This window comes from Nelumbo nucifera, chromosome 3 (genome assembly GCF_055504915.1).
Source record: "Nelumbo nucifera cultivar China Antique chromosome 3, China Antique-T2T, whole genome shotgun sequence".
Classification (NCBI taxonomy): Eukaryota; Viridiplantae; Streptophyta; class Magnoliopsida; order Proteales; family Nelumbonaceae; genus Nelumbo; species Nelumbo nucifera.
Genome location: NC_142651.1, coordinates 36,233,109 through 36,245,904, shown reverse-complemented (window position 1 = coordinate 36,245,904; position 12,796 = coordinate 36,233,109). Strand labels below are relative to the sequence as shown.

At 40.1% G+C, this 12,796-nt stretch overlaps 1 protein-coding gene and 1 pseudogene across 1 annotated transcript; both read right to left on the bottom strand.

Moving 5' to 3' along the window:
* Nucleotides 1-2,499: 2,499 nt before the first annotated feature.
* Nucleotides 2,500-4,502, bottom strand: LOC104593194 (heavy metal-associated isoprenylated plant protein 9-like). The gene is made up of 5 exons (XM_010252951.3): nt 4,102-4,502; nt 3,787-3,973; nt 3,490-3,668; nt 3,297-3,387; nt 2,500-3,164 (listed from the first exon to the last, which is right to left on the bottom strand). The coding sequence occupies exons 1-5, from the start codon at nt 4,120-4,122 to the stop codon at nt 2,719-2,721; spliced, it is 924 nt and encodes a 307-aa protein (XP_010251253.1). The 5' UTR covers nt 4,123-4,502; the 3' UTR covers nt 2,500-2,718.
* A 5,165-nt stretch (nt 4,503-9,667) lies between these two features.
* On the bottom strand, nt 9,668-10,908 carry LOC148801116 (zinc finger protein CONSTANS-LIKE 5 pseudogene; annotated as a pseudogene).
* Nucleotides 10,909-12,796: the final 1,888 nt, after the last annotated feature.

Here is a 12,796-nt window from a genome sequence, read left to right as displayed (position 1 = left end):
AAGCCCTATCATTAAATGATTCAACTACCTTATAATCCAATGCCTTAATTTTGATAAAAAAATAAAATTATCAAAAAAATACAAAATTATATCCAAAAAATAGATGCAATAAAATATATTTTTAATTTCTTAATTATTACATTTTTACATATCAAACAAATACTTACAAATACAAACTATGATACATAAATACCCTGATTCAATGTTTGTATAACAAACAAACCGAGCTTAAAGAAAAGCTAAAAGGAAGATTTTTATCGTTGTCAGAAACTTGGTAGGAGGTTTTTATATTTAATCCTATTTTTTAAATAGCAAAATGAGGTTAAAGAGAATCATGCAAAAAGAGTAATTGGGCGATCCAGATTCCAGAACCAGAGTGAGAATGGGACTTTAGAATGCCACATTGTTGGTGGTGGTCCCCGTAAACTCCTTTTTATCAGTTATGGTCCAAGTTGAGTTTGGACGCCTCGTAAAATGAAATGAGGTTAAAGTTCCCAACTCCCACACTCTGAGATCGGATTCAATCCGAGCAAAATCCATCCGAACAGTCATCATAGTCTTGCATAGACCGAAGGAAATCAACCGCCACGTTTTGGGATAAATTGCTTTAATCTTCTCATAATTTTTGAAATTTTCCTTAAAATTAAATAATTGCATTCACTTCCCCTAAATTTTTTAAAATAGTTAACCCTCCAGTTAGAGTCCTCTAGAAAGAGACATAAAATGTCTAATATACCCTTTCAATCACTTTTGACCAAAATGTTTATATTAGACCTGTTCATGGGCTGGGTGGCCCGATGGGTCGCCCAGGCCCCGGACGGGTTTGAACATGTTTATAGGCCCATAGGCTTAAACTTGGGCCAAAAAGCTCGGCCCATAATAAATTCGAGCTGGGTTCGGGTTTTGTCAAAATAGCCCGGCCCGACCCGACCTAAAATTAGACTTAAAATGGGTTATGTGATTATGTCCATTTGAATAAACTTTTTGATTTAAGAATGTAAAACTGTGTTTTAAAACGTAAAAGAAAGGGAAAAAAAACCATCTTGTAGGCCCATTGTTCATTTAAATAGGAAAAAAAACATCTGAATTTTTAATTCTAATTTGAATAGGGAAAATTGTAACTTTTTTTATTAGGTCGGGCTTCGGGCTCGGACTCGGGCCTAGCGTATTTCCATTAATGATGGGTAAAAGTCTGGCCTGAGCCCGGCCCAGCCCAGCCCAGCCCATGAACAGGTCTAGTTTATATAAATTATTATTCCAAACCCTTCCGATCTCTTCTTTGAAATTGTTGTATTTCTCAAATTTATCATTTATGTCATTTGCTTAAAGGTAAAGCTATAACTCTATATTTTGTTTATTTTTTGTTGTTATTTATAAATTTGTATTATTTTTTATTTTCTTTATTTTTTTTTGTTGTTGTTCATAAATTTGTATTGTTTTTTAGTAACCAGACTTAATAATAATTGTATAGGTATTTTGGATATAAAATTCTAAATTTCTAATACTTGCACCTGTATTAAAAAGTTGAAAGGAGGTGATTGTAATTATCAAATTTAAAAAGAGTTTTCAGGAAAAAAAATTCAGAGAGAGTTGAGGCTCTTTATCGAAACGGGTGATTGAGTGGTGATTTTGCATTGAAAGTTAAAAACACAGCCTTCCCTTTTCTGAATTTCGATAAAGCCGGTTCCAGTTGTCTTCAACTTAAATTCAAAGCTGCTTTGCATTTTGTCAAGTGTAACATCCACATCCAATTGAACCCAACGTCACGGCGTCCTTTGGACATTGGATTTGTGAGATTGGGGTAGGGGTGCGTTTATCAAAGAGATTGCACCACTCTGCTCTGAAATCTGAATTCAATATCACTCCACTCTAATAAATAAATTCTTTTAAGTTGAGTTAGGTGGTAGCTCCCAATCAATCACACTCTGTGTTGTGTGTGTTGTGCCATGCATGTCTGATGTGTTGTAGTTGGATGAGCTTATGTTGTGTTTATGTAGCGTGGGTTGTTGTTTCATGTTTGACTTTAATTAATATATACAGACACAGGTTAGCAGACTTAATTAGCATGCATGTTTATGTCGTAAAAACTGATCAAAGCGTGGCCATGGGATGTGTCATGTGTGTGGGAGTGGAGTCGGACTTGGGGAGCTCAATTTTGAAACTCATGGTTTCACATCCTTCTACAGTTGTAGTCATGGCTAGGGCTGCAGCAATTTGGGCATTTGAATGGATCTGGCCCAAAGTCCTGAATCTGAAATAATGTAAAATACCAATTTAGATCAACCCAATTTGCACCCTTACTTGTTGCTTCAAATTCAAAGTTATTTAGTGACGAAATACCTGTTTATAAGGACTTCAGCATTGATTGAACACTTCAAAAAAAAAACTATCAAAAATAGATTTCTCAGCTAAAAAAAGCGTATATTTTCTTTTTTAGGTTTTTCACCAAACATAACTTCACCAGTGTGTGAAAACCCTTCCAAACAGGCACCAATTAAGTCCCCAAAATCCCCATTGTCCATGGCTTTTGGCCTTTCATTAAACTCCTACTATGGACTAGGAAAGTAGGACGGAGTACATACACAACATTACATTCTCTTATTATATATTAAACAAATTCCCATGCATTTCCATTCTCTTATGCCCTCTTATTATGTTATATGTAAAATTTGTAGATTATATATAAATGTACACACACAGACATTAATTACATTCTCATCATGTGATACAACAGGCGTTTGGATTCTCATCACTGAAGAGTTGGGGGGGTGGGACCCGCTCGATGACGTATAGTTGAGGATAATAGTACATCATTCTCTTCATTATTTCCTCGTTGTTATTGTTCTCCTCTCCTCCTCCTCCCTCCTTTCCCTCTTCCTTGTTTTCACCGCCACCCCCACCCTCCTCCTTTCCTTCCTTGCCGTTGTTCTCATTTTTCTCCCCGTTGCCGCTCTCTGCCTTTTCCTCATCGGCCTTTGCCGCTACTTCTTCTACCGGCTTTTCCCCCTCTTCTTTCTTTTCGCTGACAGGTGGTTCCGGTTGTGGTACGATTCGAGCCTGCTTTTTGGTCCTTTTGTATACATAGTCGACGAGGCGATCAGCATCCATGGTTCCGGTTACTGTCACCTTTCCTGTGCTCAGCTCTGTCTCCGCTGTTTGCACCCCTGTGCCACATAAATATATGATATGATCAAGATAAGCTTGCATAAGTAGAACCAACCCAGCAAAACAAAAAATACATCATCTTCTTTTATCTATTGCTTGCAATGTGATATGATGAGTATGCATGAACCCACCTCTCATTTTGAGTATCTTTCTCTTCAGCTGCTCAGCACAGGCCTCGCAATGCATGTTCACATTCAGTTCTACCGTCGTCAATCCACTAACCTGATGAATGATGAAACAAACAAATTACGATACCTGCAGGGGGCTGGGATTGTTTTTCATCTTCATTCTTCAACACTTCAAAGTAAAGAAAAACAAAGGTACCTGGGATTGAGAAGTAACGACTTCTGGCACAGGTTCTCCCTCAGCTGCAGGTAACGGGGACAGGATCTTGGCTCTTCTCTTAGTCTTTTTCTGTATTCTGGTGCACACAGCTTGGGGCTCTACTATCCCCTTTATTGTTACTTGGTTCTGTGCCATATCCATGACAACCTCTTCAACTCCTGTGCAGTGTCCAACACTCAATCAAAATGTGTTAACTAGAGACAGAATTTATGTAATTAATATTGGACTATCTGGGAGGGAAGACGTAGAAAGAAGATATATATTTTATATATATACCTCTGAATTTCATTATGGACCTTTCTACCTTCTTTGCACATCCTACACAATGCAAATCTACAAACAAAATTACTGGTGATGGTGGCTTAGTCTCCTCTTTCTTTTCTTCCACATTCTCACTTTTCTTCTCTTCACTCTTTTCTTCTTCTTTCTTCTCCTCTGTCTTCTCCTCTGCCTTGCCTTCTTCCTGCCCAATGTCAAGAGCAAGAGAAAATCAGAATCAATTAGCCCCAAGACTGCAAAAACATTGATGAAATAAAGGCCCACGTAATGTACACATGCGAGGCAAATTAAACAAGGAATTAGCCGCATTACCTTTTTTGTCTCTTCGCCCATTTCCTATGTGAATCACAGATCAGAAACTAAGACACAGCACCCAATTATCTCAACAAACCGTGGAAATGAGAAGAAAGTGAGGGAGAGATCTAAGGAGGAAAAGAGTGAATATGTTTTTATATAATGTGACCTCTGGAGGGAATTGATTATAGATACTTGTAAAGTAGCATTTTGATTCCAAAGCACATGTAGCACCACTACCCAACCTCTATTCTTCTAGTTTTACTCACTCTTGCTCTCTTGTACTTAGAATCTTTCTTTTTGTTTTGTATTTCTATCTCCAACTTAAAGGGGCTGAGAAACAGAGAAAAAGGGGAGTGTGGATGGAAGAGGGTGGGCAGATTTATAGAAAACGGAGAGGTAGTAGGGTTGATGAAGACAAGAAGAAGAGCAAAAGAGGGATGGATTTATCGTTTTCTTTATCATCACCTAACCCATTTGGGTGTCAAGGATTTCGAGGTTAAAATCAAAAAGGTCGGCATCACGTGGACTGTTGCTATAAGGTAGAAAGCCATTATTTTTATGGTTTTATTTTTCTTTTTCTTTTTCTTTTTGGGGATCAAAATTGCAAACCCTAAAGCTTAAACAACTTTCTCTGTCACACAGGGCCCAATGTTCCATCATCCTAATCCTCATTGAGTCACTCCCCCAACTCTGGTGGGGCTCTCTCAGGACATTTCCGGATCTTTCTGACACCTACATGAAACCGCTCGATATCTCGGCTCTTGACGTGAAAGCTGGATATTGATATCCGGTGAGATCTGTTAAATTCAGTAAGTTTAACCTCTCTGTTTTATCGATAGATACTCTGGAATCTCCTCCATTTTCGTAGCTCGACCAGTCCTTTTCCCACTCCCGATGAAAAGTTGAAAAACAAACACCCACTTTGGGTGGGGAATTCTGGCTTTCCCACGTAGCACGTAGGGTCGTTATGGAAATCTAGGGAGAAGTAGATTATTTGAGGACGGATGCCATCAAAGAGCTTGCCTTTTGTTTCTTGGTTTTCAGAAAAAAAGAAACTTTTGCGTAGAAAAAAAAATGGATAATCACCGAAACCAGAAAGAAAGGGGCCAATTTTGAGTTGGTGGATTCGTGGAAATGACTCAGCATGGGACCTTTTTCACTGCAGCAAGACAAGAGAAACACCAACTGGGAGTGGGCTCAGTAACCATCCAACCACCAAAAACTTACCTGAAAAGAGGAGAGATGAAAGTGACCCAGTTTCAATTCGCACCAAACTTCAATCTTCCTTCACATCCAAACTACACGCCCAACCAAAAAACAGGAAAGAAGAATTTCTGCTTTATAAGTTTTCTAGACTTGCCAACTTTTCTTAATAATAATAATAATAATAATAATAATAATAATAATAAAGGAAAATCTCTTAAACTATTCCTGTTGTTCATGAAATTGACAAACAGTATTCTTAATATTTAGATATTATCTTGCGCTATCCTTAAATTTGCTGACAATTGTCTAACACTTTACTTGTCATTAACATTTGACATCAAGTGAGTATTATTTATTTTAAATTTCCTAAAATACCCTTATTATTTACTGTTGTTATTGGAACACCATCACCCAGTAACAATTGCAATAACTACGGCCATCTCCCGGATGACGGAACACCATGATCACCTTGATGTCTCTAATTCTTCGCTAATCACCCAAATCACTTCTCTGGATCTACCTCTAACCTCTTTCTAGAAACCAAGGAACACCATGACCACCTCCTGGATGACGGAGCCCCTGTTTTTGTGCAAGTTGTACATAAAGAAGAAGAAGAAGAAGAATGGAGCTCCGCCCCTGATTTAACATTAAAAATAAAAGAGAAAGGGGCGGAGTCCCTATTTTAGTGAGAAAAACCGAAAGAGCAATGCTGAGCCGCCGGCGTCAGGTGAGCTTTGACCGCCCGCCAGGATGAAGACCATGTAGATGCTCGTAAAGGGTCCCGTTGGGTATGTATTCGTAGACCATGAGGGGCTGTTCTAGCTCAACACAACATCCAAGCAGTCGAACGAGACTACGATGGTTCTCCTGTGCTCTCACTTTGTATCGCCCGAGAGATCTATATTGGCCACTTTGAGGAGGAAAAGTGGTAGTGGCTACAAAGTATCTGCTTCCTGGTGGCAAATCTTGTTCTTCACTCTTCAGTATTACTAATGACTCCCCCTCATCTCTGTCACACTCTCGATCAATCGATCAAAGGGTTTATTATTAGTTTATAGGAAAAATGTTAAACTAGAGCTTTTCTGGTTTATCCTTTTCTATCAATTATTCATTGAGAATTCAAATATATATACATGAATACAACCACCGAACTCCTAAGCTTATGGCAACTAGAACTCCCAAGTTTACAGGGACTCAATCTTTCCTATCCTATCTGAACTATTCATGATAAGGAAAGAAGATATATACAAAGAGGATATATACGTGAGCGGACTCCTAATCCTAACACCCCCCCTCAAGTTGGAGCATGTAGATTGTGAATGCCCAACTTGCGGAGAAAGTATTCAAATTCTCTGCAACCTAGTGACTTTGTAAAAATGTCAGCCAGCTGAACGGTAGTCGACACATAAGCAGAACAAATGTAAGCATTTTAAATCTCATCACGTACAAAATGGCAATCAACTTCAATATGTTTTGTACGCTCATGAAACACCGGGTTTCTGCAATATGCAAGGCTGCCTGACTATCACAATATTATCGCATTGGGTTTGAATGCGTAACTTCAAGAGCCAATAACAATCCCTTCAGCCATTTTAATTCACACGTGGTCGTGGCCATAGAACGATACTCTGCTTCCGCTGAAGAATGAGTCACAGTGTGTTGTTTCTTAGTTTTCCTGGAAATCGGCGATTTCCCAAGCAAAATAAATCATCCAGACAGAGAACGTCGGGACAAAGGATAGCTTGCCCAGTCTGAATCACACCATGCATATAACTACAAGTCACAATCTGAACGCAAGAGAATTCCTTGACCAGGATTTCCTTTCAAGTAGTGCACCACTCGCAATGCAACCTCCCAATGTCTTTCTTGCGGTTGTTGCATAAATTGGGACAGAACATGCACCCAATAAGACAACTCTGGACGAGTTGCTAAGAGATAAATAAGCCTGTCCACCAAGCGCCTGTATCACTTAGGATCAGATAAGAGAGGCCCATCTCTCAAGGCGAGATTGTGATTCTGCTCCAGAGGAAAAGGAGCAGGTTTTGCACCAAGTAATCCAACTTCAGAGATAATATCCAAAGCATACTTTCGTTGAGACTAAAAAATTCCTGTTGAGTCTCGGGCAACTTCAATGCCCAAAAAATATTTCAATGGTCCCAAGTCTTTCATATGGAAGTAGTCACTTAAATATTTCTTAAAGACTTGAATTGCCATATGATCATTACCTGACATGATAATGTTGTCCACATACACGAGAACAAGCACATGCACCATGTCTCGACGAAAGGTGAATAGGGAGTAATTTGAACATGATTGCCGAAACCCATATGTCTTCAAGGTTGTGGTTAATTTAGCAAACCAACATCTCGGTGTTTGTTTCAATCCATACAGAGATTTTCGCAACCGATACACCATACCTGGTTTATCTGACTGAAAACCAGGAGGCATTCGCATGCAGACTTCCTCATGAATGTCACCATGCAAGAATGCATAATGTATGTCCATTTGATGAAGCTCCCAATTTCTAGCTGCTGCGACTGCAAGAAAGGTACGGACAGTAACCATTTTTGCAATTGGGGCAAAAGTTTCATTATAATCAAATCCATCAACCTGCTTGTTCCCAAAAATCACGAGACGGGCTTTGTATCTTTCCACTATCCTATCAGCGTTATACTTGATTCGATACACCCATTTGTATCCTATGGCTCGTTTTCCGGATGGCAAAGAAGTAGGTTCAACTCCTATAGTAATAGCTGCCAAAAAAGCATGATGTCGACAAGAAAAATTGTTACAGTTCACATAGTTATCTATGGGATAAGAACTACCTGCAGAATGTGATTGGCCGAGTGAGCTTGCAAAGGGATGCGGAGAGGGAATCAATCGCTGTGTGGTGTGAAACACATAATCTCTCAACCTTGTGGACTGCTATTTCTGTCGATGCCCACACCCCAAATGAAATCTAGAGTGTTGTTGTTGCTCAACATCGCCACCCCCCCCCCCTTACGTCAGGACTGTCTCCGCTTACATTTTCTGTGGTGGCATCACAAGAATGCATGGGTTCACCAACATTTGCATTCGGGTCGATGCGGGTTCCTTCTTCTACAGGACTCCTTCTTCAGCAAGTTCGCTTTGCTGGTCAATCTCCATCTCGCCATTTGCTTGTCCTGGTAAATAAGTGGACGGCACCAACACCTCATCTGTCTCACCTATTCCACAATGAAATTGGCCTTGTGCTTTGTTTGGCTGTTCATCTTCCTTGCATGCATAAGGGAAAATTCATCATCTAAAAAAGTAACATCTCTTGATGCAAAGAACGTGTCGGACTCTAAGTCATACAAGCTCCATCCTTTCTTTCCAAAAGGATACCCAACAAAAACACACTGTCTGCTTCGACTGACAAATTTATCCCCTCCAAGTCCATGATTGTGCGTATATGCCAAGCAACCAAAAACTCGCACATTATCATAAGAAGGAGGTCGCCCAAATAAAACTTCATAGGGAGTCTTTCCCTTCAACAGAATGGACGGTGTCCGATTGATCAAATAACATGCGGTCAATACACATTCCCCCAAAAAATCAATAGGCATGCTAGCTTGAAAACGCAATGCTCGGGCAACATTGAGTATGTGGCGGTGTTTGCGTTCAACCCTCCCGTTTTGTTGAGAGGTCCCGACACAAGTGGTTTGATGAATAATAACATGCTGAGCAAAATAACTAGCCAAGCAGACAAACTCAGTCCCATTGTCGGTACGAATCACTTTAACAGGTTTGTTAAATTGCCTTTGAACCATAGCAAAAAAATTTTGAAGAACTTGTCCCACTTCCGTCTTATCAATCAGAAGATAAATCCAAACACCTCTAGAAAAATCATCTACTACTGTCAAGAAATAATGAGCACCACAAGAAGCTGCAGTTCTATAAGGACCCCATAAATCACAATGAATTAACTCAAAAATATCGGATGCTTTATTATTACTAGAAACAAACTCTTCTCGACATTGTTTAGCTCGGAAGCATACATCATAACCCTTAATACTGTCATCCTTATTATTTTTAGTACTAACAAAAGGCAACAACTTAACAATTTTATGAGAATGATGCCCTAACCTTTGATGCCAAATATCACACGTCTTGCTCTCTGTAGTCTTCATTGCTCTTGCTGATGCAATGCTCCGGAAATAATAGAGTCCCTCTCGCTGCTCACCCGCTCCAATCAGCATTCTCGTAGTTCGGTCCTGTATCACACATAATTTATTAGTGAACTGAACAACACAATTCGACTCCTCAATCAATTGCAACACAGAAATTAAATTGCAATTCAAACTAGGCACATATAAAACATTAGTCAGTTTCAGATGATCGTCCAGCGCAACTGTGCCTTTTTTCTCTACTATTGTCGTTTTCCCATCTGGTTGTCCGATAGAGCATGGAATGACATTTTTTATGTCTCTCATCGATTTGAGGCTTCCTGTCATATGATGAGAAGCCCCTATGTCTATTATCCACTCTAACAATTTTCGCTTACTACTTAGTTGTTGACTCCCCTCTTTCTGTGTGTTCAAAAGGTTGAGTAACATGTTCCACTGCTCACTACTTAGTCCATTTAACCCAGTCTTGACTCCATCGATTGATTCTCCTTGAGACGCATTGCCTTGCGCAGAGACTTTAGTTGTATTGGCCCTGACTTGGCCGCCACGACCTTTTCCTCCTGCCCCTGCTCTGTGATTCCCCCCCGCCCACATCCACTCCACCTTTCCGTCTGAACGGATTCGTTATATCCGAGACCGCGTTGCTGTTCCCGTCGGGCACTACTCCAACGTCCAACGACGACGAAGAGACGCTCTAGCTAATTGTTGGAGTGGTGTAGCCGTAAGAAGGCTTGGATCGGCAGAAACCCATATCGAAGCAGCGATCGGAGGTGTTCATCAGTGGTGGCGGAGGGGGTTTCGTATGCACAGGAACTACACTATCAGCATTGGCGCTGTTCTGGTGGTGATACCTCGTCTCTATGGACGACCCGTAGTCGAGATCGAGATAAAGATCCACGTCGGAGAAGAAATAGTCACCTGACTTCAGATCGGGTGTTTCCATGAGTAACCAAGAAGCAGCTTCGGCCTCCTCGCGGCAGGTGTCATTGTCTTCCTCTTTGTCGTTACAATTGTCATCCTCGTCCGAGGACTTGAGAAGACCATCAGGAACAAGGAGGTTGGCTACATTAGATTTCATGGCGGAGGTAGCCGATTCGTAGAACGGAACGACAAGAATTCGCTCGTGCCGCCGGGCGAGTGGGTTTGCCGAGTGGATGTCTCAATCGCAAGTGACGCAGAGGGCAGCAGCGTCAGTCTTACAGGTGACACTGGCTGGGGCTTGCTCATAGACCTCGCACATCTAGACCCGCTCGTGCCGGGAGGCGAGCTTGTTCATGCCATGAACCTTGGCGTCGCAGTTGAAGCAGAGGAATGCTGAGTCTGCCCGGCAGAACAGTAGGGCCGACGCCGATTTGCACGAATCATAGGGCTTTGCCGACAAGCTCCAACTCGCCGGGTATCCCTTGCTGCTTTCATCGTTGATGGCCATCTCTCTCTTCTTCTTCTTCTTCCTCTCTCTCTCTCTCTCTCTTTCCTCGGTAACGGAGATACCCAACGTCCTGAGCAGAATTAACCAGCCCATCCATGAAATTCACGTAGGATGTCACACGGTTGCTGCAGTGGGGGTAGCATTGCTCGAAAGCCATCAGATTCAGAAATATCGACTTGGTCGAGTCGTGAACACCAATGGCGGAATGTAAAGAATGCCTTTCCTGAATTCAATATCCATGAATTTCGTCGAGTCGTTCTTCCTGAACTTCACTCCCGCGTCCCTCAGCATTGTGACGCAGTGGGTCATTACTTGGGGGTGCTATCTGCGAGTTCAAATCTACTCGTATAAAGCGCGCCCAAAAACGTCCCACAATACATCTTAGGTGTTGGGATTTGGGAACATCTCCCAATCACAATTATGGGAGATGTTTTTAATGCATGATAAGATGTGCATGTGGGGCATTTTTGGAGTGCATTTTATGGGGGAAGATGTGAATTTGAGTTAAAATTTTACATTACTCTAGGTTTAGGCTTTGAGTCAGATCCATTCAAATTTTGATAAAAGTTTAACACAAGTTGCATCCCTAGTCCCTACCGATGTGTCAAATACATGCTTTTCTGGCCTTTTTATTCATTTCATTTCACAAGGCCTATTTTTGGAAAAAAAAAAAAAAAGAAAACTTACAAGTAAAGGGATATTCCCAATACAAGGTGGCAAGAGCTGTGAGTACGGTATAAGCACGGTCATGTGAGGATTGAATCTGATCTTGTTAAATTCCACATACCCCCTCCTCCGGGGTGGGGTATCAGTAGTTATCACGAATAATATAGAATTTTTCTCAGTTGGGGAAAGAGATGGCAAGCCGCAAGTTGCATCTTGATTCCACCAAGTATTAACCATGATATTAAAAAGACCAATATTGAGGAGCCTCAGCTATACCCAATTAAGGGTGTCAGCGGTATTCGAAAATCCAATTTTGAATTCAAGATTCAACATAATTGAATAGAATTTGGATAATTCAAATATCTAATTGATCGAATTCAAATATGTTATTCATATCAAATAGTAAATCGGATTCGAATTCAAATATGACCTAATTCGATTCGATAAATATCCGAATTCAACAGATTATTTAATTCTTATATAATATATAAAATATTTAAATGTTTTATATAATTTATATAATAATTAAATTATATAAATAATTTATATATTTACATACTTTAAATAAATAAAATATTTGTGTTATATATTTATTAATTAGCTAAAATAATTAATTGATTGAATTTGAATCAAATTGAATATTCAAATATTTAATCGAATTTAAATTTAAATATTAATTTTCAATATCTATCAGATAGGTCTGTTTACACCCTATACCCAGTTTGGCACTAATACATTATAAGCTTCGGCAGTACGAGGGGATTCGCATTCTGATCGTTCACTTTAGCCTAATGTGGCACCATTGGATTTGTAGACCATGATGTCATTTGTTGGGGAAGGGGACATGTATGCCCATGCCCGCAAATGAGTCACGAGACTCCGACATGTTAGGTCCATTCTATCTACGCTTTAGTCTGAAATGCTTTCTTTTTGTGTCTAATTACCAAATCACCTTCTTCCATTAAAAAAAGACCAACTCCACTCCATTAACAGTACAGACGTGTAAACCCAAGGGGACCAAGGGGTGTGAGGAGGATTAACATTTCTCGAACCACCAAAGAAAAAAAGAAAGAAAGAAGGCCATAGTCTGCTACCTGTTTTGTTTCATTTATCTCATTTGAATGGTTTGTTAATAATAGGCGCCAAGTTCTGATCTTGTCGACTGACCCCCTACCGTCTCCTTCAACTCTTCAACCACTATCATTAAAGATTCTAAGGTTTAAAACATTGATATGCTTATTGGTAGGTGTATGGGGTAGTA

Coding starts and splice junctions, on each gene's coding strand:
- LOC104593194 (XM_010252951.3), bottom strand. CDS start 4,122: ATGGGCGAAGAGACAAAAAAG. Junction 3,669..3,786: donor GTCCATAATGAAATTCAGAG/GTATATATATAA, acceptor GACACTGCACAG/GAGTTGAAGAGGTTGTCATG. Junction 3,388..3,489: donor TCGTTACTTCTCAATCCCAG/GTACCTTTGTTT, acceptor ATCATTCATCAG/GTTAGTGGATTGACGACGGT.